This window comes from Phalacrocorax aristotelis, chromosome 9 (assembly GCF_949628215.1).
Source record: "Phalacrocorax aristotelis chromosome 9, bGulAri2.1, whole genome shotgun sequence".
NCBI classification, from domain to species: domain Eukaryota; kingdom Metazoa; phylum Chordata; class Aves; order Suliformes; family Phalacrocoracidae; genus Phalacrocorax; species Phalacrocorax aristotelis.
The window spans coordinates 20993474-21019984 of record NC_134284.1 but is presented as its reverse complement, the minus strand read 5'-3'; the positions used below and the strand labels follow the sequence as shown (position 1 = coordinate 21019984).

General features: G+C 39.4%; 1 protein-coding gene across 22 annotated transcripts in view; it reads right to left on the bottom strand.

The window, feature by feature from the left end:
- Positions 1 to 26306, bottom strand: part of UNC79 (unc-79 subunit of NALCN channel complex) — a 115005-nt gene extending 88699 nt beyond the window's left edge. For 5 of the 22 annotated variants that reach the window (XM_075103778.1, XM_075103771.1, XM_075103779.1 and 2 more), the window contains exons 1-11: positions 23893 to 26078; positions 22322 to 22415; positions 20565 to 20685; positions 14445 to 14749; positions 10766 to 10936; positions 7875 to 7967; positions 6559 to 6614; positions 5790 to 5919; positions 4173 to 4237; positions 2367 to 2455; positions 1154 to 1194 (exon numbers count right to left, since the gene is read on the bottom strand). In XM_075103778.1, the coding sequence (XP_074959879.1) occupies positions 1154 to 1194; positions 2367 to 2455; positions 4173 to 4237; positions 5790 to 5919; positions 6559 to 6614; positions 7875 to 7967; positions 10766 to 10936; positions 14445 to 14749; positions 20565 to 20685; positions 22322 to 22415; positions 23893 to 23976 (1249 nt within the window). In that variant the 5' untranslated portion in view covers positions 23977 to 26078. Of the gene's footprint in view, positions 1 to 1153; positions 1195 to 2366; positions 2456 to 4172; positions 4238 to 5789; positions 5920 to 6558; positions 6615 to 7874; positions 7968 to 10765; positions 10937 to 14444; positions 14750 to 20564; positions 20686 to 22321; positions 22416 to 23455; positions 23638 to 23892; positions 26083 to 26127 lie in introns of those variants that run through there. The other 17 variants (XM_075103774.1, XM_075103784.1, XM_075103787.1 and 14 more) reach the window with 11 other exon arrangements.
- Between the last annotated feature and the right edge of the window lie 205 nt (positions 26307 to 26511).

Here is a 26511-nt window from a genome sequence, read left to right as displayed (position 1 = left end):
AGATACTACTGAAACCTCTAAGCCTGTTGGACTGCATGAGATAGGACACTATACTGAGGCCTACTGGCTATTTCTACATTGAAATGAAAGAACAGCCTTGGTGCCTGAAGTGTGGTGTGCTCTGCATGCCATCCACCTTCTTGCCTATGCTTCTGCCTCACAGACCGATTTGTAAAAGTACACCTGTAGGCACACCACTGTGGCAAGCTGCAGGAGACATGGCTCAGATGTGCCTGCACTGACCATGAAAGCTCGCAGGATGAAAGATTAGTGAAAATGGATGAGCAATGTAGAAGCAGCCACTATGTCTGTGACCCATAACTCCAGAGCAAAATGTTTGCAGATTCAACCTGTGAGGAGTCGCTATTCAGTCTGTTGCCCTGGCAACATCTGATTCAGTAAATATAAGTGGCAGAGTAAAAAGAAGTACTTCCCTTAAATACATAAAACATGCTTAATCTGGATCAGATTTTGATTAAAAGGAGACAGCAAAAATATCTCCACTGCCTAAGAATTTTCAGTTTGCAGAACAAAGAGAGAGGGAGTGCCTTTGTTCTGTCCTTTTAAGGGTTATTTTAGAGAATGTCTGACTGTTCTTGTAAACCCAGGAAATTCTGTTTAGTCTGTCAACAAGCTTTGTCTGCATTCTTGTAGATAATAGAATATCACGCTCTCTCACTGGCCAAAGGACAATGATTGGATCAATGACTAGATCACTGAAAAATATTTCATGTCCTTTTCTGACACCCTTTACAGCCTTCTATTCACAGAATAGATTTTCAGAAGGTTTAAGAGCTTTCGAATCAGACTGAGATTACCCAAAGAACCAGTCCCTTTTTTTTGGACACTAGTGTAGGACACAAATACTTTTAAAAGACTTGGCCCCAACTGTGAATGCTTCATGATTTGAAAATCTGTTTGATTGCCTCTGTTTCCTCACACGAGTTGCATACTATTGCAGATAGAGGATTAGTCAATTTTCATAGTACTTTAAGGCCATTAAGCAGTATTAAGTACAAGCTACTTTAAAATTCTAAAAAAGTCCTTTAGAATAGAATGCAGCATTTCATGTAATACAGTATGCAGAAATACCAGTAAGCACAGGGTTGTACAATTATGGTTACTTTGTACCTACCCTTAAAATATCTCTTACCTTGTGGTAGAAGAACATCAATCAGCCATTCACTGTGATCCCTATAAAAATTGTATATCTAATTAGCTTTCCATAGATTTTATATATATATATATGCATTTATTTTTGCACAGAGGAAATTTATCAAAATTAATGTTGTAAGACCAATATTATTATGAAACTGCTTTTTTACAAATGTATTTTTAGAAACTGCAGGCTGCTTTACATTGCCTCTCTTTGCTGTGCCTGTCTTATTGCAAATTACCACTTTGCTGATGTTGGTCCACCATATTCAAGGCTTTCAAAAAAAATTACTTTTAAGGAATAAAATTATCAAATTAAAATAGTGTCTGCTCTGAAAGTCTGATGGCTGAAAAGTGATAGTGAGGAATAACAGACAAACATAGAAAAAAAAAGTGCCAGCACTGTTTTCTTTGAGTCTCCTTAGAAGCTATGCTTCTACCAAATTCAATTACTTTTTCCTGCAGATTTAAATCAATAATGACTTAAAAAGCTAAGGTGAGATGGAATTGCTTTCCCTACAGCTGGTGTGATATAAAGGTGTCTTCAACTGGGGACAAAAAACTCATGTAGCTTTTGAACTACCTGTGACCTTGTCCATTTGAACTAATGATTGGAACTTCCCTTAAGTATTAGTAGATCTTGTAAAGTAATGCAAACCAAATTAGCAATTTTTTAAAAATAAAATTTAAAAGAAAAAAAGAATAAGTTAATTCATCTCAGACTATATTTCTTCCAGGAGCTGGGCAAGCCTGGAGCAATTTCTATTCTTTACCCTACAGCTTCACAGTATATCCTAGAGAATAATCTGAAATATATATTACAGAAAAGTAATGAAGTCTCTGTGAAAGAGCTGTCATTGTAATGTCCTGCTTTTAATGACAACTAAAGGATGAGGAGAAAAAATGTTTCATAAGCAAAAGCTTGTACGTTAATAAGATTTCTCCATCATAGTCAATGCATCCCACAGTATCTACTCATTCAGAGATCTTAACTTTAAAACTTACTACTGTTCAAGCTAGATGCAAATGACTATCATGACAGGTAAATTTCTGTAATCCTTATTCATACTGAATGGCAGTGTGCTCCATATTTTCCAACAGTTATCTATATAAATTATACGCTAATCATACTGAAATAAAGTATAACCCCAGAATTCTGAATTCTGGAGTCTGACTATACCTGATCATTTCCCAGCTCTTAGTTTACCTACCCTGCAATTCTCTGGCTGCATTCTTCACAAAGATATAGGGGAGGTGGCTTATCACCCAACGCCACAGACAAGGATGGGTCAATGCACATCTGAAACACAGAGAAGGAAAAGAATTAACACATCTGTTTATTGAAGTTCACTGAGAAAGTTTAACACATTAATTCTAGGACATACAGTATAACACAGCTTTGATATGTGTTGACAGCATTTAGCATTCTGAAAAGTGGTACTCAACATCTGGCAGTACAGGATCTCAAATTATTTCTAACAAAGAGGAATGTAACTGAAAATGAGAGCCTATGGGAAGAGAACAGGACATATTTCAGTATCAGTATTATCGCTCTCTGTAAGACAAGTCTATTTTGCGTTACACATTTACATTGCATAGTCACGACAGACTTACTTCCCCACTCCACCCTCCCCCCCCCAAAGAGACAGTCATTTAGAGGATCTACTGCTTAGGACAAGGTAACGTAAAAGTCTAGATTTGTCTCTCTCCGTAACATCTCTTCCAGCAAAATCTAATTTTCAGTCATCCTAGCTGTTAACTATACAGCACAATTCCAGTGACAGAACGAAGACTATGGTCGCACAGTTCCCTTGGCAGCATAGGTCCAAATTTTGCCTTGCATTCACTTTTACCCTTGTATACACAATATCTTAAGTAGTTAAATCAAAATGTTTCTTACTCCATTCAAGTGCAAGATCTTATCTATAAAGACAAAAACCTCTTTGATTGTTTCTCATCTTTTCTCATCTTTGTTAACCAAATTTACATTCATCTATCCAAGAGAAAACAGCCTGCATTTTTCTGAGTGATGACCGATCAAGACTGGTTCTGTCAAAGTTAAGCTAAGAGATCATTCAAAAATATTCAGGTACCTCATCTGCAAAGCTTGGAACTGTAAATTTCATTGATATTTTGCTCTACTCAGTGATTAGTCTGAATCTAGTGACCACTACAACATGAAGCAACACCTTCCAGCTTTTTTTCCTACAAAAAGGAATCACAGAGAATGATTGGAGTGGGCAGGAAAGTCACCCCTTGCAGGACTCACGAGAAAGGTATCACCACTATGTGCTATCAGTAACATAGCTTGTGGAAAAGGCTCACTGAAAAACTATCTAATATAATTACATTAGTCTATGAATTGATGCCAAGAAAATCGGTTGTATCTACATATTTAACCAGATACAAATCTAATTAATTAGTACACCTAACTGTAGCATGCTCTGCACTTGGAATGCTGCTCTTGCCTCTGCCATTAAATTGCGCTATGATCCTGGTCAAGCCATTTTACTTTGTTACCCTGCATGTAAACAGGAAAGATATCATTCACCTCCCTCAAAGAGGACTGTAGAAGAGATAAGCAAAGCTTTTTTGCTATTTGCTTTAGGACACATTCCAAGCAAAGGATCACAACCAGAGTAGGTGCATTGTATGACCTCAGTCAAGATACTAAGGTAAATATGTACCTATGTAACTGACACAATGTTTCCTGTATATAGCAATTGCGCACATATTTACACACACACATTTACATGGATTAGCCAGGAGCCAGCAATCATCCTCATGTTTAATATGAAGACTTGGCCCACAATACTTGGAGGAAATATCCCATCTTGCTTTAGGCAGCCAAAAAATTCATTCACAAAGTTATGGCCCCCTTGGTCTCAACAGGCTTTACCATTCCCTTAGCTCCTGCTCTTGGTCACCGGCACAGGACCAGAGCATATGACTGGGGTCAAAGTGCAACGTCCCATCCCCCAGATAGTTGGGTTTGACCCCTGAATAAACAGCAGTACCTTCACGGCTGGTTTGTTGATTGCATTATGGCATTCAATGTGCTGGCAATGAATGGGATTCCAGGCTGCAAAAACAAAACAAAGCTGAGTAATAAATGGAAAAAATATATTTATATTCTTTGTGTCTAGTGGTATCAAGAACAAGATCGTCTTGTATAAGTACTATAAAAATACAAGAGAAGACCTAGCTGATCCTCAGGAAGCCTAATCATTACAATAAACAACCTAGAATATATATGCCTACTGACTTGTTCAGGACATAGTAACGAAAAGAGCCATGAACTCAGCAAAGAAATAGAAAAAGTAAGACACAGACATCCTATTGTAGACCCTTCCTGATCTCACCAACATCTTTAATTAATTAATCATCCTTCCACTCCAGGAGCAGGATGGTAGGAGTAGCTGAGTAAATTCAGTAACATTTCCAGACAAAATTAAAAAGCAGCTAAAATAAAGGAAAAATAGTCCATCCACAGAAGGCGCCTTAGCTTTGTAATGACAAGAAGTAAACAACAAAGGTATGTTCAAGTGGCATCTCTTGGATGCTATACAGGATGCCCCCACATCAAATGCCATGCCACTGCAGATAATACTCATCCCATTGTGGGGTACGTTAACAGAAAAATTCTATATAGGAAAATTATTCCAGTCTACCCTGTGCTAGTAACAGTTCAGATGGAATATCATGCTTAGTTTACAGACCTGCTTGCATGAAAAAGGTGATGTGGTGCAGCACAAGAAGAATGATTTTTAAAAAAAAAAAAAAAAAAAAATCAATAAAACCTATCCACCTTTCAAGGGAAGGCTTTAGAACAGATCAGGAACATCGTTCAGGAATATTCAGGGTATACTTGAGTTGGCCCAGGGAGTGTCCTACGGTCTTTTCCAATCCTTCGTTTTTATTATTTAAAATGTTGCATTCTGGTCCAGAAATTTTAAAAGTGAACAAAAAATATCCTATCTGACAGAGATTATTTGAAACAGGTCGAGGCAGGTAAGCAGGAAAAGCAAGTCATGAATTGCTGCTGGACAGTCCCCACCATAGAAGCACATCCCCATCACTATCATTGGGGAGTCTGGTGGACCGAGGACTTTGTATCATCTACCTACAACAGCTCCAGCTGCATCACTGACTTTGCCTCTCATTTTCACCCTGTAGGCAACCTTGGAAACTTAACCATTACACTGACTGCGCCTGACATCACCTGACTTTTTTTTGACAGTAACAGCCAGATAAGGAGACTTAGCAACCACAGCAGTGATAGCACCTGGCACAAGAAAAGCAACCAAAGCAATAATTGAAACGAACATAAGCCAGACTCCTTGCGAGGCCAAGAAGGCAGTTTCACAGACCATTTGGAACACCGTATTTATTTATTCTGTTTTGGTTTAGTTCGTATCAGGAGTAGAACAATATATTTACTAGCCACGAAAACAGTTTCTCACAACATCTTTTGAAATACAGAGAAATGGATACTGTATATACTTAGGAAAGTACCAACTTAGCAAACAAAAGATTTCAAAATACATTGTAGACCTGTAAACATGTGACATGAACACACTTCTGATCATTTTCTTTATATTTATTTTGGCCTATACAAAAACAGCTGCACTGACCTGTGTACTGCAGTCCTCTGTACTCACTGATTGCCCCAGGGGGTTTTAAATTGGGCCAATAGTGAAATAACATTTGTACTGCTGGAGGTTTAACTTGAGATGGTCCATAGGCTATCACATATAGCAAATCCTAAGGAAAGACACATACAAAATATTTATTTTGCAGGGTAACAAAACACAGTTCAATATATATTACTTGCGTTCAGAGATACCCAAACACACAAAATACATACATTTCATGCCCTACCAAACATCTTTTGTACATTCTTACAAGTTAATTAGGTGAGTGACTTCAACATGTTCACAACTGGCTTCTGAGTTTGATCAGAGCATCCGACAGCTACCACCCACCCTGCAGAGTATAGTAACATACAGCAAATGCAGCCTCTCTCTCTTAGCCATGGAGCAAACAGGTGTGATATAGATAAATAACCAGATCCAGATCAGAGTCAGGCTAAGACAATACTCACAAAGAGTCCTCATAAAAGTTCAGTCCCACATGAACTGAGATTGGTCATTATTAAAATTTATGCTAATTGGAGCCATGACATACTTTTTAGGAAACAGAGCTCTGTTCTACGAAACATGGAGCTGCTTCTGTACACTAAAAATCAGAGGGACCTTCCTCTCCACAATCCTGAAGAAGGATTGGATATAAAGATCATTTATAACTTCTTGGCACACAGTCAGTTCAATTTTCAAGCCATCTGGGTTTCATTACTATTCAAACACAATCATTTCCACAAAGTATATATGATCATAAACTTACTTTCCATACTTCTTGCTTATATTTCATGAGGCATTCCAATAATTGGCAGTGATACACTGAGAGAGAAAAGACAGTATAGACATAATACTGAAATGGATACTCAAGTTACAGAAGCGACGTAATTAGCTGACTGGCTTTGCTTTGTCTCTCCAAAACCCTATATCTCATTTAATTACTTTTTATTTTAAAGGGTTTGCTAAAAAATCATTGCCCTGAGAGTCATCACAAAAGGTTAGAAATTAAATATTAATAACTTGTTTCTGTCAAGGAATGCAATAAGATAATGAGTCTTACAAGCGTCCAGCTTTTTGCATAGGAATGGAGATCGTTTTCAAACACATCTAGTTTAAGAATACCTGCTAATTCACTTAAACTTTGTCCCTCTGGGTATCTTGTCATTCATCTTGAGGCAGCAATGGAAGTCACATGTTAACAATACATTATTCCTCTGTATACCAAAGGCAGAGAGTCACTCTGCATCAAACAAACACGAGAGACAAATGAACTACTTCACATGTTTGACTTCCCAAAAAACACAGGGCAGCATTTTACTCAGATGGCTGGAACATGGAATTCACATACAAAAATAGAACATTTAATGAAAAAAACTAACTTGTGCAAGTAGCTTTTAAAAATGGTGTGATGCTTTTATTTACCACTGTGAACCACATTTGCATGATGTGACACTTCTCACACACATACTGCAGTGTGGGGTTCCTCCCCAAACACACCATCTACATAAAACAGGAGATAGTTGACTATCGTGCAATATACAGCTCCCTCAGGTTAAATTTTGTTTCAATTTGGTTATGTGATCCCACTGATTGAACTGGGACTGAGCCACAGCGAGAGAATGGCCTTGTGTTTAGATAATTATAATTACATTTAAATTCATTATAGTCAGCAGCCAGCATTACCTGTTTTTAAAAAAATAGTGTCAGTTGTGGACTTGGTGGGATATGAGTCATAGTATAAGACAAACTGTTACTGTGAAGAACTATAGCCAAAGTTAGCAGTGATTTCTCTCCAACACTGACCTATCAACACTATTTTCTGATCTCAAGTAAGAGTAGATCAGAGTCTCCAATCGTGGGCCAAACTCTTTTTCTTCATCACAGTGAGATCTCTTATCTACATAACAATTCAAGCATGATACTCAGAAATTCCAGTTTCGACTAAAATCACTTATTTTCCATACTGTGTTGGATGACGAGACAGATTTTTCCCATCATCTGAACTTTTCTGATTGCATTTGACACAGTACTTCAGGACTTAGTTTTAGAGATAATGATACCATGTCGCATGTTTACACATACCCGGGTTTGATGTGTACTGCATTGCAATCATTAGCATTGATGACGCAGATAGATTGACATGTGCTGGAACACCTTCTCTTTTTGAGGATCCCACTTGAAAGAAAGGGGGGAAAAAAAGGAAAATTAGGTGAGAATAGCATATAACTGATTCCAACTGATGCAAATAAAATTCCTAAGGCACCATGTCATTAAAAAAATAAAACAAAAAACTAAAAAAATAGGAACATTCTGTACTGGAAGGGGTGAAAACTCTTTTCTGCTGGAAGAGAAAGATGACTAAGAATATGGTATTGTTTCACAGAGAGCACACCTGGTTTTCCAGATCAGCAAGACTTCATTCCCAGAGCTGCATTAACCAAAGACAGGGATCTTCTCAGGCATCCCCTTCAGAACCCACAGACTGGTCAAAACAATGTAACTTTTATAGTCAAGTGCACCTAGGGCTTGGATTGTAGGAAAGGTAAGGAGGAAGCAGAGGATAAAGAAACAAGAAAAAAAATGGAAAGCCTGCTGTTGAGGTATACTGATGAAGGGTTGGGCCTGGTGGTAGCTGCTGGCTGTTGGTATATGGCACAGATTACTTCTAAGGGAGTACATGGTAGAGTTCAAGTTATAGCTACATACCAGAAAAATTAGTCCCTCTTTTTATGTGAGCTGTGCTAAGATAAACAGTAGCACTGAAGCACAGCTAAACTGTTTTAACTTTGACTTTGCACGTAAAGTAGCTAGAAGTCCTTCCGGTTTCCTACAAAGTGGTTACTATTAAATGGCGTACTTTGAAAAACCCTGCAGAGTGTAGGTGTTTATTTGCTGAACTATTCCATGGCAATATAGCTTTGAAGGCAACCCCCTACAGAGATGTGGCATGCATCTTCCCCATCCTCACTCACAGCACTTTCCCAAGACTGGCTGCCAGGACCCAAATACCAAGCATTTGGGATAGAAGCACAGAACTGTAGCTACCAGTTCGGTGAGACGCTTTCATCTCTCCCATCTGGCTCTCCAGCTGCTTACACAATCTCTTGCATCCTCCCTGTCTGTTTGATTCAAAGCTGAACCCTAGGGGAAGGAAAGGTTCTGCATTCATCTTGCAAAGGACCAGCTCATTCCCAGTGAGGAAAGACTATTCAGTGCACTTTATTCATTTTTATTTGACTCTCATCCACACATATAAGAGCCCCAAATTATTACAGCAAGGTCTATTTGTTTGGATTTAAACTGCAAAATACTCAGCAGCTCTAACCTGGCAATTAAAATGTGGCCATCAGCGGAAAAGTAAAGGCTAGAAGCCAAAATTCAGGAGCAGCAGACTGGTTTCATAGAGGAATTTAACAAAACTATTTGAGGAAAAAGGCAGCATGACAAAGGTTGCTCCCATGCTCTACATGGATGCAATCTCTGCCAAGGGCATTTGGAGAATTACTTGGCTAAGTAAACCAAGTATTTGGCTCAATCAGTTATTCTGGAGAAAAGTTTTACAGATCTGAAGATAGGCAGGAAAGGCTAAGTTACCTACATCAGCTGCTCTTGAACAGGCAACAGTAATGGAAGAAAAAAGAGAGTTTAATGCCACATTCTGTTCTTAACCAAAAGAGGACCTATTGCACATACATATGAAATATATCTTAGTACTTTTCATTTGCATACTGCTATAAGACCTGTCAAAGAGAAAACATCATGGCAATGTCTTACAAGGGACTATTTTACATGGCGAAACTGAAGTACAGAAGAGTTAAGGGATTTCTCCAAGATCACTGACTGGTAGAAAGTGTAGGGATAAATTTTCGTAAAATCTTGATCTCAAAACACTGGACTATGCTGTTAGAACGTGGAAAGAAGCATCTTCTACATGCTTAAATTACATCAGTGTTGATCTCTGTACAAAGTTGTTCATGTTTTTCCATAAAAGTCTGGAATACAGATAAGGAAGAGACATTCTTACAGAGTCACAGGGTGGTTGATGTTAGACAGGACCTCTGGAGAACAACTTGTCCAGCCAATTAGAGCAGGCACTCAGGACCTTATCCTGAGCATCTGGATTTGTGTTTTGAGCATCTGCTACAATGGAGAATCTGCAAACTCTCTGGCAAACTGTTCCAGATCACCCACCACCCAGTAAAAGGTTTGTTGGTTAAAACTGGCTTTTAATATCGATTCTAATGCTTCCATCTGCAGAAGATGGTTAAATTTCTTGCTACTACTGAAATCCCATCAAGCTTTTTATCAGGTACATAGACGAGCATTAAGAACACACCTCAGGATTCACATTCTACAGGGATTATGAAATTATGTAATCATGTGACACCATCGGGGGGGGAAAGAAAAGAGACGAAAAAGGTAGGCACTGTCAGATTCAGTCTGAACACTTATGGATAGGAGACATTACAGGCACAGCTATTTAGTAAAGAACTTAAAAAGAAAATGCTGAAAAGAGAGGAAGGAAGAAAAATGGGGAAATCATCACATTATTACATTGAGAAGAGTTATTCCTGTACATCCAGATTTAGTCCAGATGCAAAAATGACGTATGTTGCTACTGCATACTGCATTCAGGAGCAGTCTGTCCGTTGATTCTGCGTTCAAAACTCCCACTGCTGGCACTGAAAGTTCTACGAGTCTGAAAACTGTGTTTCTTAAAGAAGCCTAACTTCACACTTTAAATGAAGGAAGAATTCACCCAGTAACAGAGCATAATAAATAAATAAAAATTACAGAACTATCTCCCTTTGAAAAATAGTCACATGGAATTAGTTTACATATATACGCACAGTAGATTGATGTTCCATTACAATTCTATGAGAGATCAAACTTTGACTCTTACAATATGATACTATTATAGCAGTGCACCATGTTTTCTGAGACACAACAATACTAGAATGAGTTCTACTTACATATAGCCATAGGCAGAAAAGATGTGCTGAGATACTCTATAATATCCTTGTGCAGAAACGGAGGGAAGGTAGCTAGTGTTGAAATCATTGTATACGGTAAAGTACTCAAAATATCATCATTGAGAAAAGGAAGTAAGCAAGTAGTAGTGTAAAAAATTGATTGCCCAAGATCTGTTGAATAAAATGAAATAAATACAGAATTATTACAATGTAAAAATAATTATGACTATGTACTTTTTAGTTTACAAAACTATTAAAAACTACATTTGAATTCAAGTTTTCCCCTCAAAGTAATTTGGGAAGTTAATCACTATAGACAAGAGACTTCACCCATTACTTTTAAGCCTCTCCTAAAATAGAGGTAAACAGCTGTTCAACGTTGATTTTAATCATACAGTGATTAACATATGGTGGCCTGCATTTAAGCAGAGATGTTATCAAAATCAGAATTTTATATGCACTTTGGTATTGAAAGGCTTGCTTTTGCAAATAGCAATCTAGTCTTTATCAGCCATAGAAAAATAAGATTTTTATCTCAATTACCCTCAAAAGAAGTGTGAAGTACCACCCCACATAGAGACTACAGGATGCATCACTGTATTTTTCAAACAACATGTGATTAAACTGTGGATCTTGTTTTCCTGGGAAGCCATGAAGGCCAAAAATGGCCAAGGCTTAAAAGGAGAGGAATATTAATCAAGAATGTCATAGAATTCATAGATTCATTAAGGTTGGAAAAGACCTCTAAGATCAAGTCCAACCACCAACCCAACACCACCATGCCTCCTAAACCATGCCCTGAAGTGCCACGTCTATACATTTTTTGAATGCCCCCAGGGATTTCCATACTTTCCTAATTAATAATACTACAATTCCTTGGAAGGGATACTTAAGAAAAGATACTTAAGAATTTTAAGATCCGAAGGGAAGGGATAGGTTATTGTGTATCTGAGCACTGTGGCATCTTTATACCATATTTATCCAAATCAGGAATTGAGCTGGAGCCAATCACCCACTGAGAAAGGCTACAGTACTTAATGAACCCCGTGTCTGAACCTGTGTGATGATCCCAGTACATCACAAGGTCTTTCCCCTCCATGAGAGGGATTGCTTTTGTTACTCACTCTGTAACCTTAAGTATGTTACACAGGCCTTCAGTCTCATCTGTACAACCAGGACAATTTAAAAACTGCCTCTGTAAAGTGCTCAGAGATCTGTAGCTGTAAACATTATAAGTCATAATAACAATTAAAATTAGCACTTCATTTCAGTAGTTCTGGCAAATCTTCTATGCAAGGGTCTAACCAACCCTTAATGCTAGAGACTGTTTCTCTCTTGGAATACATATTTACCAGCTAAGCATTGAGAGTTTTGTATAATCTGATTGGACCAAAACTCAGGACTGCCTAGTGCACCAGTTGTACTTACCCAAACAACATTGATTGTTCTGATAAAAAGAAATATATTTATTTTAGTCAAATGCTAAGCTGAGGGAGAAATAAATAACAAGTTGTATTGCAAGACTTAATTCTCCATACACAGAAAATAGCAAATAACCTCCCCTTGCCCCAAGCAGGAGTCAACCAAATCAACCAAGTCAACCTGGCAGATATTTATCTAAACTGTTTTTAAATTTGTAAGACAGTTCACTTCTCCTCCTGGCAATTCATCCTAGTGCTTAACCATCTTTATAATTTACAAAAGCCTTTTTTTTTTTTAATTTCCATTGCTGAAGTTTAAGCCTATAACTTATTATCCTGATCAACTCTACCACAGTTTGGTTTAGTTTATTTCTCCTCAAAGCAATCTTTACATATTTGTATATCATAATCATGTCTCCCTTCCATTTTTCTCTAAGCTAGACAAACCAAGTTCTTTCCATTTTTCCTCACTGTTCTCATTTTCTAGACCTCAAATCATTCTTGTTTCTTTTTCCTGGACTCCTCCCAAATGCTCCATGTCTTCCTTGAAGCCAGATGGACAAATCTGAAAATTTTACTCCAGCTGAGCCCTTTCTAGGGCTGTTAGAATGATAAACAAAATGCTTCAGGTGTCTCATATGCAAAGCACCTGTTCACATATTGCTAGAATAATATTAATGTATTAGTGACTTAGGGTCTGCCTCTGATATACTGTAACACTCCGATCTCTGCAGCATGGCTTTCAAGCTAGTATTCCCCCCATTTCATTTCTGCCTTTGATTTTTCCTCCTTAAACACAGTATTTTACATTTCTCCTTTGAAGACATTTCAAAACAGAATGCAGTTTGCCAAGATTGTTTTGAATTTGATATCTTTCACAAAAAGGATATGCTATTCGCCATCTTGATAACCCCTGCAAACCAAAGCGCTGTCTCATTTCTGTCAGCCAGGTAAAAAAATTAAAATATTTAATAATACTAGACCCAGCACAGACTCCTGTAAGATTCCCTCTTGATGTACTCTTCCAGCTGACAAGAGCCACTGATAATTACTCCTGGAGTGTTTTCCTCACTCAAGTGGGGACCATATGTCCCAGATTGCCTATTAGGATGTCAAGTGACATAGCAACAAAAGCCTCAGTAAGGACAGGAAGACCCACCAGGAGAGCCATTGTGCTGCCATAAAAGGAAATTAGGCTTGCTCAGTGTTATTTGCTCTTTACAGGTCTTGATTGCTTGTTAATTATCACCATGTTATCTATTTAGAAAAATAATATTTTGATAAGCAATCCCACCATTTCTAGAAATTGAAGGTAAGTCCACAAGTCTATAATTTGCTAGGAGCCCCCCTCTTGCAAGATCATACCATTTCCTAGTGCAGTTGTCTGATTCAAGACATGCTGCTGCCAACTCAAAAGGAATTCAGCATTTAACAGAAACAACCTTCCTCCTAAAGAATTTCAGTGGTATATCATATTGACAACAACCTTTCTATACCGAACTATGTAAGTAATACAGCCTGATACCATGGTGAAAATTAACATTTGGCTTATGTAACATAGGGAAAACACTGGGCTCCTGAATCCCAGTATGGAAAGCCACAGACTAACGTGCCAGGCATATGCAGAACTTGAGGGAAAACTATATAAATACAACATAGTCACAAAAAAAAATCTTGTGATTAACTAATTCAAATACAGCTTTTATGAAGTCGGACAGAGATATTGCTATCTTTTTCCCCAGGAATATTTTAAAGCCATCTCAAATCACGATTAGTATGGTTTTTCTTCAATTAAATGTATATTACATTCTATTTAGAGATGGACCATCACCCAAACACTCAGTCTGCATATTCATTATAGACCAAATATATATTCGCAAGCAATTTGTGCGTTTTTAAGTGAGCCACTCCCAAAAAAAGGTCTGAAGATATCCCAGTAGATTCAAATTCAAAATCCAGATTTTTTTAGACCCACCTGTATTATTTTTGTTACATACCATTGTATTTTAGTTACACATCACCAACATAGTACTAAAAATCAGACAGCCTCAGAATTCAAACCCAAATCCACAGTTAGCAAAAAAACATCTTTTATTTAAGAAAGTCAAACCAAACACTTTGATATAAACACATCCCAAGAGATTTGAGTTCCAGATGCAGGTCAGTTTAGGCCCATCTCTTCTACTGTATTTATGCATGATTCATAGATTCACAGCACTGAAGTTAAGCGTACTGGAAGGGTTCAAGGGCCTGCTTACCATGTTGACCATGTTGTAGCAAGGGAACTAGATCCAGCAGTGTCACCAGTGTCACGTAAAGTCCTTGATAGTCCAAAGATGGGTAGTCTGATAACTGAGCATCACGACTTTGCTGGCCACGTTCAGATGGAGCATCTCGCAGGACGCTGTAAAGGAGGGAGCGAGTAACAGTAGGGTTGATGGAACTGACCTGTGGTCTTAGAGATGGGGTGAGTGGGAATGGCACAGGAAAAAGACACATGGTCATGGGCACTGTCAAATTGGAGGCATCTTGATTCTCCTTCTTCCCTGTGCGGGACAAAATGCTGTTGGGGGGACAAAGAAAAAAAAGAGACAACAAAGACACAAAGAACAGCACATTACATTGAAATGACACTATAAAACAAATAATAAAACACCAGATACATCCCACATAAGATGCAATTGCTACCAAAACCAGTGTGTCTACAAATCCAGCAACCATTCACTTTCATCCTTCAAGATAAGAGAATTAAAAATTACATCTAAGACAATTTCATTGCATCTCATGTGTTATCTGGCTCATAAGGAGCAAAAATATAAAAATGCATGTTTCAGTGCCCTACCCATGTTTCACAGTTAAGAAAAATTCTGAGAATTAAGTGTTTGCTATGGAAAAATAGCTGTGTCAAAATAGGCTGGTATTTTGCTCTGAGATTTTGAGAGATTTATTCCCCCCCCCCCATAATCTTTTGAACCAACTGACTGAAAACATGCAAAATATAGGTGTGGCACTTGCAGAAACATGTTTTAGCAAAGAATAAACATGTGCGTTTGTTAAGATACTCTTAAAAATCACATGTTTATTGCATTAAAATAATGTCTGTATGTATTTTATGATACTGTTTCATGACCACTCAGTATCATTTGAGATAATGAAGTTTAAACAGGCACATGGATTTAGAAATAATATAATATTTCTAAAATGTTAACTAAACTACATTTGGAAAAGTTATAAAATAATATATAGTAGATGGTCTTTAGCATATGTTTGTGAGCTAATGATAATGGTTGTTTATGTGTGTTTTTAATTTTGCCCATGTTTAGGGAGGAAACATTTTACTTTATGAATACAAACACTCCTTGGGTAAATAGTTACCTTCAAAAATCTAAGGGCTAAGCAAGCAAGACCAATTATGTAACTGCAGATCAGACAGTATGTTACCATACATTCCTGCTGTTACTTACGTTATTATTCAACAAAACTCACTATAAACTAAAGGAAAGATAATTCCAAAAATTAAAAAGGATTTAGTGGGAATCAAAATAGAAGCTATACGTCAACCAGCTTGTTATGTCGTTTTAAGAATCTTGTAAACATGGTTGTAAACATGTTTATCTAATTTATTAATTTAAAAAACCCCACTATTTTAAATAGAAATAAATTGTCACTTAAGCAGTGTTATATTTTAGTTATCAGGCAATTATAGGGTTAGCTCATGATCTTCATATGTGCCTATAGAATATAATATACCTTTTAAATATATTAACCACACACAATGCTTTTTTTTATTTTTAAAGCACATTTTGCACCTCTCAGTGATTGGAATTTCCAAAAGCAGTTGCTGTTGGTTTAACTCTGCTCCCAAAGTCAATGTTAAAACTTACAAAAAACAAGTCAGTGGCATTAAAATTTCCACTGACTAACGAAGAGCAGAGTTCTGCCAAGAGGGAGCACTTCTGGAAACCTCTGTCGTCTTTAACAGTCAGAAATCCTTATTGTATAAACACCTTAGCATAGATATATCTTACCTCACAAGTCAATTCAACAGTTCACACAAGGAAGCTAAACTCTTGCTAAGGTGCTTATAAGAGAAGGTGTTGTTCATTTGCTATATATATAAAACAATTTAACAAGTACAGTTCTATGCCAAGTGGCTACTATCACATCACACTTGCAGTCAGAGATGACAGACATAGTCTGTTTTAAGAAACTACTCTTTTTTTCCTTTTTTTATTGTGCCTTACATATTTGGCAGATTATTTTGGTTTCTGTTACCCAATGTCCAGTACAAGTTACATGGTGACTGTCATGACAGTGTTTACGAAATCGTATCAGAAAATAACCTAAAATTTAGTATGCCTTTAAAAACAATTGATCAGAGTGCTGATTCCTTTTATTTGCTTGATGTTCATTTGCCATACTTTGCAGCTCATGTTTAGAGATATGGAGGTACTAAATTATATCCCTTCCCTGACTACCAACAGATGATACTAATTACCTACCCCTTTACTTGCCAGCACAACACTTGAAGTGCATTTATTTCCACAAAGGATATTACTGTCTTAATTAATCCTTGCTTTGGAAAGTGTAAGGCAGTGATTGACAGCTTACACTACAGGCTTCCCTTCCTTTTAACACTGAGCTATGGCCCACCTATGGATTAGAGGCCAAAGCACACCATCTTGTATCTTGATCAGGGCATCCTTTTGTTCATTTCAGGAAGAACAGTGAGACTGTATCTAAATTCCAGCTGCAACCATGCCAAATTTAGAAGAGAAAAAACAAAACAGAAAAAAAAACCCAATAACTTTCAGACCCAGGCCTTTGCCTACCCATGTGTTTTAAAACCAATAACCTGGAGTCAAAACTGAAAATCTAGGAAGATGCCTAGGACCAAGATACAATGATTGCAGTTTGCTCCTGTTTCTGTTCAAACTAAGTACCAAGAACTTGGGAGTGTCTGCAGATCATAACGCCGTACTGAACTTGCTCTGTGACAAGTGACATAGCTACCAGGGCTCGTTTCAAGATTTGTACATCTTTGCTGCAAATCTATCCCAAAATTACCGCCTTCCAGGAGAGGCTTCCTAAAATGCCTACAAGAGAATTGCATCTCACCAAGGCAGCAAAACAAGCTTGACCATTAATTAGCCATTGGGCATTTGTAACTATTCATTATGGAAAACATTTTACTTAGAAATACATATGGAGAATTTTCTCCAAGAAAGTGTGAAAGAATGAGCTGTTCTGCAAGATGTTTATTAAGTCTTAGATCATTCCTCAAATGAGGGAGAAAACACTGAAAATGAGCAGGGCATGAAACAAATTCATGCTGTAATGTAAAGAAATGCTTTTGCCCAAATAGAAAATTAAGGAAGAACTAAATGAATCAATGTGCTATGCATTGTGTATGGTGATTTTATGTGATGTTTGTTCATATAAATAAGGAATTCAATTTTTTTCAGCCATTCCACATCTGTTACCCCCACCCCTGAGTTTGTGATTCATTGAAGCTATGTACAGAGCAAAGGAGCAAATTAATCCCTTGTGCGATCCAGCTATAGCTGTGCGATCCAGCTATAGCTAGCAGAACAATACCGGATATGAATGTGATCCAAAACAGTGGGCATGCCCCACTGAAAATGTGTCCATAACATGGAAAGGTAAAAAGCATAATAAACCATAAAAGCTACACCTGTAAAACCCAATCATCATATGGAATTTCTCTGACTAATCACTATTCCTCCATTATTTCTTCAGCTATGTATGTTCATCAAAAAATGTTTATCCTATAAAATTCAGCTGCAAAGAGAGTAAATATCAAACTGGGAAATTTTTTAATTATTCTGAAACAGTAGATGATCACAAGCAAGCTATTCTGAAGACCAGATCCAAAATCTTCAGAAATCAATGGGCATTTTTGCTACTGTTTGATCAGTATTCTCTTAGCAGCCCAAACTCATTGCATATGCTCTGTTTCAAGCTAGAAGGATTATTCTCCACCATGTACTTTATCACTGATGTTAAACCTTGCACAATGGAGACTCAGTGTAGGAGGCAGAAAGAAGACTCGGCATGCAAAATATTCAGAGAAATTTCTGAACACACTCCTCAGAAAGGTTCTTAACCAGTCTGTTTAGTTTTAGGGTAAACCTTGCAGAGATCTGCACACAGTGGGTGGGAGTTTCCTTCTTTCCATCTGCCACACTAAATACAGGGTGTGTTTTGTTCTGCTTTTTTATCCATCTTCTTTCTTAGTATCAGCAAGTCTATAAACGTACACATGGCACTCAGGCTTTGACCCACAGTTCAAATTCTGCAGTTACAGGGATTTAGAATGTGGATTTGACCTTGCTGAGTATCAGAAGTCAGTCCACTTAATTTTAGATCCAAGTTCTGGCTTTGATTTCTGGTGCCCTTTTAGCTCTGAGGCTGACCAGATCCCAGATCATGAAGGACAAAGCCATTTGTGTAGACCTGCGTACAGACATGAGTATCACTTCTGCCTCATGAAGTTCAGCATTATCAACAAGGGGGTTTTGGTTCAGTCCCATTCTGAACATGAAATAAACAAACAGTGCTGCTCAATTGTGCAATTGCTGCCCCGATTTCTTATCTGCTCTCATAGTTGGTAAATATAAAGCTCTTCCAGCAAGCCCAGAAACGTCACTGCTCATGGATTGTGAAGAATTTGTCACACAGGATATGTCAGCTGCACTGCTTAGAAAGATGAAGACGATAGGGTGGTACAAAGACACTTTTTAAGCCACAGAGTCTAAACCCATCTTGTCCCAATGGACTTCTTATAGCACTTGGTAGTTAGAGCTAAGAAGAAAAACTGTTCAGAACAAAGTCCAACTCGTTTCTTCTTCAGTAGTTCAGTTAACTTAAAATTCTTTAACAGCTTAAAGGCCCACAGCATTTAAGCAGAGGCTGTTTTGTCATACAGAACCTAACTTAAATGTGATTTAAGTATGTTTGTGCTGTACAAATAATCCATCAAAACAGCCTGATGCAGGAACAAAGCCACAGTTCAGAGGTATCTTCAGTGACTCTTTGAACGTTTTTTTCCCACTGCTGCAGTACAATGACACAAAATTTAGTAATCTTTCAAAAAAAGCCCTGCGGGTTGCTGTAAGTTTCTTCAACACTCCAAACAATGAGGGAAACAAATTTCACAGTGGTTAAACTACTCTTGAAATTTTCAAAACAGGAGGTTTTTAAGTTTGCTGCAAACAGGTGTTCCACTGATAATGGGTGTATTTCTGTCTATGTATGCTTCCTTCTTATAAACAAGGTCAGGAATTTTGACACATCACATGCACTTCAAATAAATGTTAGAATGAACTACTGTCATTCTTTAAAGTTTAAATGCTTGCTTCTCAACTTGTATACATCATATGTGTACAAATATATGGTTTAATTGTATTTTGTTAATATTTCCCCACCAAATAAGGCATACAGCTGTATTTCCAAACTAGCTTCTGACAGCTGGGACAGTCTTTCCAGATATAAATCAGGAAGCTATGCACAGAAATGCAGCTTTAACTGCATTTTCCTGGATCTGAAAACTAGTGCCAGCCAAACCCAGGCAGACAAAATCACCTCTTCACTGTCAAACGCCATTTTAACAACATTTTGGAAATACGAATCCATTAGGTAGCCCTGTGGAATGTATGCCATTCCTAATCAAGTCTCACAATTTTTCATATCTTTTTATCAAGACAATAGTCTTGGGTAACATTGGGTAGAAATAGGTAGTATCTCCTATTGAAAACGTATTCTGTAATCATATGGTATTTAGTACTATATATTACTACTAAATATTGGACTAAATAAAAACCCCAGATCAGAACAATCCTGACCTGTTGTTGCCACCCAAATCCAGATCTGCATACAAACTTCGTTTCTACTCATACTGCTATAAGGGACTGAACCAGAACCCAAACCTGACAGCCAGCTGAACTATGGCACAGTAAGAACCTCATTCTACTGGTCTGGCTCATTGCTCTAGGATCCTAAGGCACCAGGACTGTCAGGGAGGTGATGGATATACACATCTAAAACTCTTTATGTCACAAATGCCTTTCTTCACAAGTTCAGCATGTTTGTGCATTCAGCTAAGTCTTAGGAGGGTCAAGCAAATGTGTAATCAACCAAGTTTGTTTTAGAATCAGCCACTCAATAAGCAGCTCAACTGGGCAAATTGGGCAACAGCCACTGAAGAGATTAATTCATACCATTCCTTTCTTAAATTACACTCTGACTCTTTTTGGCTGAACACTGACCCATTAAATCTTGCAACCAATTCAAAGTCAATCAACACTCCCTACAGTTCTTTAGCTCTTTTTTCTTCAAGAGCGTTAGTTAAAACTTACCTCAATAACGTCTGAGAAAAGTATTTCAGAGTATTTGCAATGTCAGTTCCAGAGGGCACAGGGTAAATATTGTGGAGAACCCGGTTGTGGTATTCCTGAAGGTAACGGATTTTGGAAGCAACTACATCAAAGACAAAAAACAAACAAACAAAAAAATTCGTTTAGGTTTTTTGCAGACTTTGACAGAATCACATCTGTCCCTACCACTTCTGATTTTTTTTTTAATTTAGAACCTTAACTGTAAAAAACAGAAGTCTCTATATTCCTTCTATTTTGACTGAATAAATTGAACACTATAGTGCAAGAGTGCCAAGGCGAAGGCACGGAAGTGAATGCCTGCATCTACAATAGACCATCTTAGTGCTAGCAAATTTAAAACAAAGCAAAAAAAACCCAACCCACAATAAACACACATACACAAAAAATCCCCAAACCCTGCACTACTTCTGTGTCTCTAAGGATCTCAGGATTCATTTATAATGAATGAGTCATTGAATCACAGGAGGTTCATGTGAGACAGATAAATATTTCTACAGCCAAAGCAGAGATATAAGCTAAGATAGAGCTCCTGTGATGTACTTCAGGCCATACATTTACTTTATGCAATGAACTAAAGATATTAAAAGATTTGTGCTGTTTATTTAAGTGTCTTAGGAAGTCTGATCAAGCAAGTCAGGGGACTTCAAAAAGCAGCAGGAGCTCTGCACCTTTACTGAAACCATTTTTTGTTTGTTTTAGAAATAATAGTGGGTTTATTTTCTAATAGAGAACCTTGTTCAGTATTGGAAAAAAAGCATTATCCACCATAGCTGCAATGCCTTACATTGCCTATATGGCACAAGACAGTCTCATGCAGAGACACCAGAGCACATTCTCAACTTTTTTGCTCTGCTCAGACTAATCAACTCTGCTGAGAAACAGAGTACATTGGCTGTGGCAGAGGGCTGCACCAACTCAACTGTGCTTCCAGCTAGACTGCTCAGCAGTTGTTCACAGCATCATTCTGTGAAAGCAGAGCTGGCTGGGAACTCTTAATCATGTTAAAAGTGCACCAAGACTGTGTAATAGGCAGTTAAAAGGGGAGATGCTTCTGAATTACTTCAGCCCTTGAGCATATGGATTATGACAGTCTCTCACTACACCAAGATAAACCTTTTTCCCCTACAGGGATCCTTCAGTGTAGAAGATAAACCATGCTTCCTAAATGAGCAATTAGTCAATACTTTGTTTTATTTTCATTGTCAAATGGCATTTATTACAGAATGAAAATCATTAAGTCCTCTGCTGAACAGAAGGGCACTCACTTCCTGAGAGACCTCCCTACGCCTCTTGCTGCTGCTGTAGCTGCACATTGCATGAGTATTTGGATTTTTTCTATATCATTGACAAGGGAATGAGAAGGGGTAACGTTGTATCCACATTACAGAAAAAGACTGAAGGACAGACACCAACAGCAAAGTGTCTGCAACCCCTGTTGGAGTCTCAGCTTGAGATACTGAGAGCCATTTTGCCAGAAGAGATAGCAGTACATACTGGACTTTCACATCCAGTAAACAAAAGCATCTGTGAGCCCTCAGTCACACAACAAATGAAGTTTGACAATTTCAAGTCAGTATCTGTAAAATGAGGAACACTCAAATAACCATTAAGCAAAGAACACTTTGCTTGAATTGCATGACAAGAAACCCAGTTTTCCAGCACTGCGCTGCCTTCAGCGTGATCATCCTTTCTCCCATTTCCTGCTGTATTGACTGTACCTTCCCAATTTCGACAGACAAAAGCCTCCCTCACAATATTACACTGCTTCATCACACACAGAAAGCCCATCATATGACTGAATAGGGCTGGGATCTACGGGAAAACAGCAAGTAAAAATCCAATTAGCAACAGTCATAATGTATATGAAAAAGTAATAAACTTAGGATGCATAAGCAACTTTAATTATATTCCCTTACTTTCAAGTGTTTTACTTGACAAATTTATTTTAAGGTGACATTAATGGCTAATTAAAATCTATCACTACTCTTCCCTCCAAAAAACTGAAAACATAAGTTTTGTGATGCGTACTCAGATTGCCTCACTATAGCTAGGAACAAGATCAGAGCCTTTCAGGCCACCACACAGGCCTGTGCTCTGCAGTAGGTTATCCCTGCCTCTGTGAGACCAGCCATAACTAGCCTCCTACACACCCCGAAAACCACTGGGGTAGTTACATTTGGTTATGATGTGTTTCACTCCAGGTTACAGAAGTTTACTTTAGCAGCTCAAGACCAGTTTTCCCCTCTTTGTCCCACATGTCATTCTTTCTGTGCATTATCTGCACTTCAGTCTGATTTGCAAGTCAATTTACCAGACTGTTTAAAGACAGACACTTTTTTTTTTTAACTGTCACAAAGACCCCTATAAAAAGTAATATAAATTAGGTTAGATTAAGAAAGGAATTACTTCATAAATGTATTTTGTGATGCTACTTTCTCTTGCTGGGACAGGGGAAAGAGTATGAAGGCAGGCATATTTTCAAAGAAAACAGACCACGTTTCACAGTATCCAACAAAGAACAATTCACAGCAAGATGCACAGTTTACTGTGGCTGCCATGGTTTGCTGTCAGATATCTGTAGGTGAATTGGATTAACAAAATGCCAAAGATGATGTCAGAATACAGGTCTAGATGTATTTCAGAAAACTGTCTACCTCTCTACATCTACTTACTTTCAATAAAGGCTATAGGATATCTACAATCACTTTTTTAAAAAAAAAAAGAAGTAAATATACTTATTTCTATTAATCAGCATTGTCACGCAGTTGTATCAGGCAAAATACTAAAACAGAGAACTTATTTATAAAGCCTAAATATTAACATTAGCCTCATGCTAAAGGCTTTAACCTTACCTCTCAATTCTGTATCCCAGAACATTGACAAATTCAGCCCCCAGAACACAAAGAACCTTCTGAAGGAAAACCCCATGGCAAAACTTTGCCAGCTTTCCAGATACAGAAGTGTGCGAATGACCCAATTTTCTGAGTTTCTGAGCACCCAGTGATACACTTCAAAAAGTGATGTCACTCTCTGGAAGTACTTAGGCATTATCACAGGGTCAGCACATAAACCAAATTTTAAAAATGTAAAAAGAAAAAAGTTATTCCACAGTTCTTTGCTGGGTGTCCCTCTAGGATCTACACAGACCTAACTAAACTCCCTAGTCCCCCTGTAAGTGTTGACTGACTCAAGAGTAAAACCATTAGGAGTCTTTAAAGATGGTCTTGGTTGCTTCACTGTCCTGGAAAAGAACAGGAGTGGGCATTAGGCATTTCCACACATTACTTACCACAACTAAACACCAGTTACTGCTATTTAAGGTGAAAAAGAACTCATTTTCTTTGAATGCAATAGAACACCTCAGGCAGGGCATGAGGAGTCAAATGATCAAAGTCACCATCAATACTGCTGGTATGAGATACGAGGTACATGTAGTCACAAAAACAGGAGGCTTCTCGAGACGATTTCCCAGATTGCCACCATTTTACCTGTTCTTCATACAACCTGTCCGAGAGCTGTGAGGTGGCCACAGATTGATGTTTAGACCAGTGCCTCTTCTGTTGTGATCGATCTGTTTTCTCATTTGTAGTGTTTTGCTGCTGTTCTTGGTAAATTGAGGTTCATTATGACTTGTGACTTGACTCCTTCCCAAGACATTCTGATTCTTGCCTGTCATCAACAAGGGTAGAAGCAACAACAGCGACAGTTGGGTTTGGAGGTTTGCCTGATATCGATGTATGCACATCAGTACAATCCTTGTCAGAGTCCGTCACCATTTGTCAAAAATTGCAGGTGAGAGAATCTTGAAGTTATGTAGAGTCAAAGACATTTGGGAATGCCATAAACACTAGTCAGGGGAGCAGCCTTGGTAAACAAAGTACATTCAGTAGGTTACAATGCACAGGATGTGTCCATTAACCAAATACTCTACCTGGAGCATCATGGAAAAGAATGTTAGGAGGTGGAAAGATCTGAAACCTGGACCCCAAGTAAATCTTAAAATAGAGAGCAGCAGGGACATTGCAGAGTAAGATGCAGTGTCTTGAACAGTACTAGGGATGAAAAGGAAAAATAGCCAAGGAGAAAATATGAAAGAGAAGCTCAAACAGAGCAGACCAAAAGCATTAGGAACAGAGGAACAGAGAAGACAGAATAGAAAAGGAAGAAAATGCCAAAGGCAGCGTTGGGACAAAAGGTGGCAGAAATTCTTCCACATGCCAGTGTGAAAGAAGCATAATTAATGAATAAGTATCACAAGAAAGAAGAAACAAATGCAGAACTCAGGTGGGGAGTGAGGAAGGCAGAAAGTACAGAACAGTACAGATCCAAACATTGCACACTTCAGGGCTGTCGCATGGTCAGAAGAACATTGTTATCTCTATGAGGCCAGAAGTGCACCCCTACTGCAATAAATTAGCACCCACGTAATATTTTAATAGCAGCATCATTCATCACTGTAAACCCTAAAGAAAAAATAAATACAAAGTATTCTTCTCCTTAGATCAGTTCAGCACAGGCATATATAAATGCAAGGATCCTTCCTGGTGACCTGGAGGAAGGAGACAGCAAGTCTCAGCACATGAAGTGTCAGATCACATCATGTCATCATGACAAACATCAATCCAACCCACTGGTCACAGACTGCCTGGCTCACAACCATGACGCTATATCAGGAGAGAAAATAGCTTTGATATGGGTGAAAAGCTCGACTGCCCTGGCATTTCTCTTTAAGCCTCTCACCAGGCCTCTTGCAGACACACCAGTTGCTATCAGCAGTAACAACAGTGGGAACACCAGCTTGGCCCAGCTGCTGACGTCCCAGCCACCATGTCATCTGATCTTGCTCCGATCCGATCTAGCCAACATGGTGGTTAAAACGTGCGTGGCTGTGAGGAGGCAGGCCAGGCCCCGGGGAAGGGGGATGTCAGCACCTGGGGTTTCCTGCTGGGAGCACGGGCAAGAACGACAGCACACCTGCCCTCTCTATCTCACAGCAAGACCACCTTCAAGATGGCAACGCATGGGTCACCTGTGGTCTCTACAGTCGTGTCTCCAGTCTCTCAGGCGGGTACATCCTTTGGACAGGGCACAGCACCGGCAGAGGAGTGGACCCTTCCCGCCGCAGGGGCGATGGTCAAGCCGGTGGTCACAGTCTTAACTCTCACCCCCGACCCCTCATTTCTCCCCTCAGGTCCCTGGCGCTGCCTTTGCACAAACGCCGCCTCCTCCGAAGGGCCACCCCACCAGCGAGGCGCGGGGCGGGAGGCGAGATGCTCCCAGGGCCGCCGCCAAGCACCCGGCGGCGGCTGAGACAGAAAGAGCCAGAACGCAGGCAGCCCCCCCTTCCCTGGCACTAGCTGCTACGCGGACGCTACACAACGCGGGCGGAGGCCGGGCGGCGCTACCCCGCCGGGGCGACTGACAGCCGGCAGCAAGGCAGCGCCGCCGGCGGGAAGGCGCCCCCGGCCGCCCCCCGCTCCCCTCGGCCAGGCCCCAGCCCCCGCCGCCCGGCCCCGCCACTCACACTGCTCTGCCTTGGTGGACATGCTGCCGCCGCGCTCTGCCCCTCAGCCGCCTCGGAGCGCCGGCCCCCGGCCGCGGTAAAGGCAGCCACCACCACTCCGCCTCGGCACCGGTGCCGCTGCCGCAGGGCTGCGGGCCAGGGAGCGGCGGGCGGGGCTGGGCGGGAACGGACCCTTAAAGGGAAAGAGCGGCTGGCGGCCGCGGGTGGCGGCGGCGGCCGCGGAACTGGGGTGGCCTCGCAAGGGGTGAGGCGGGGGGAGGTGCGCTGGCCCGCGGGGCAGCCCTGAAGCCGCCGCCACAGGCAGGAACGTTGTCCCGCCGAAGCACCGAGCTTGCCGCAGCGCTGGCCCGGGAGCTGCTGGGCCGGAAGATGTTGACAAGTCCT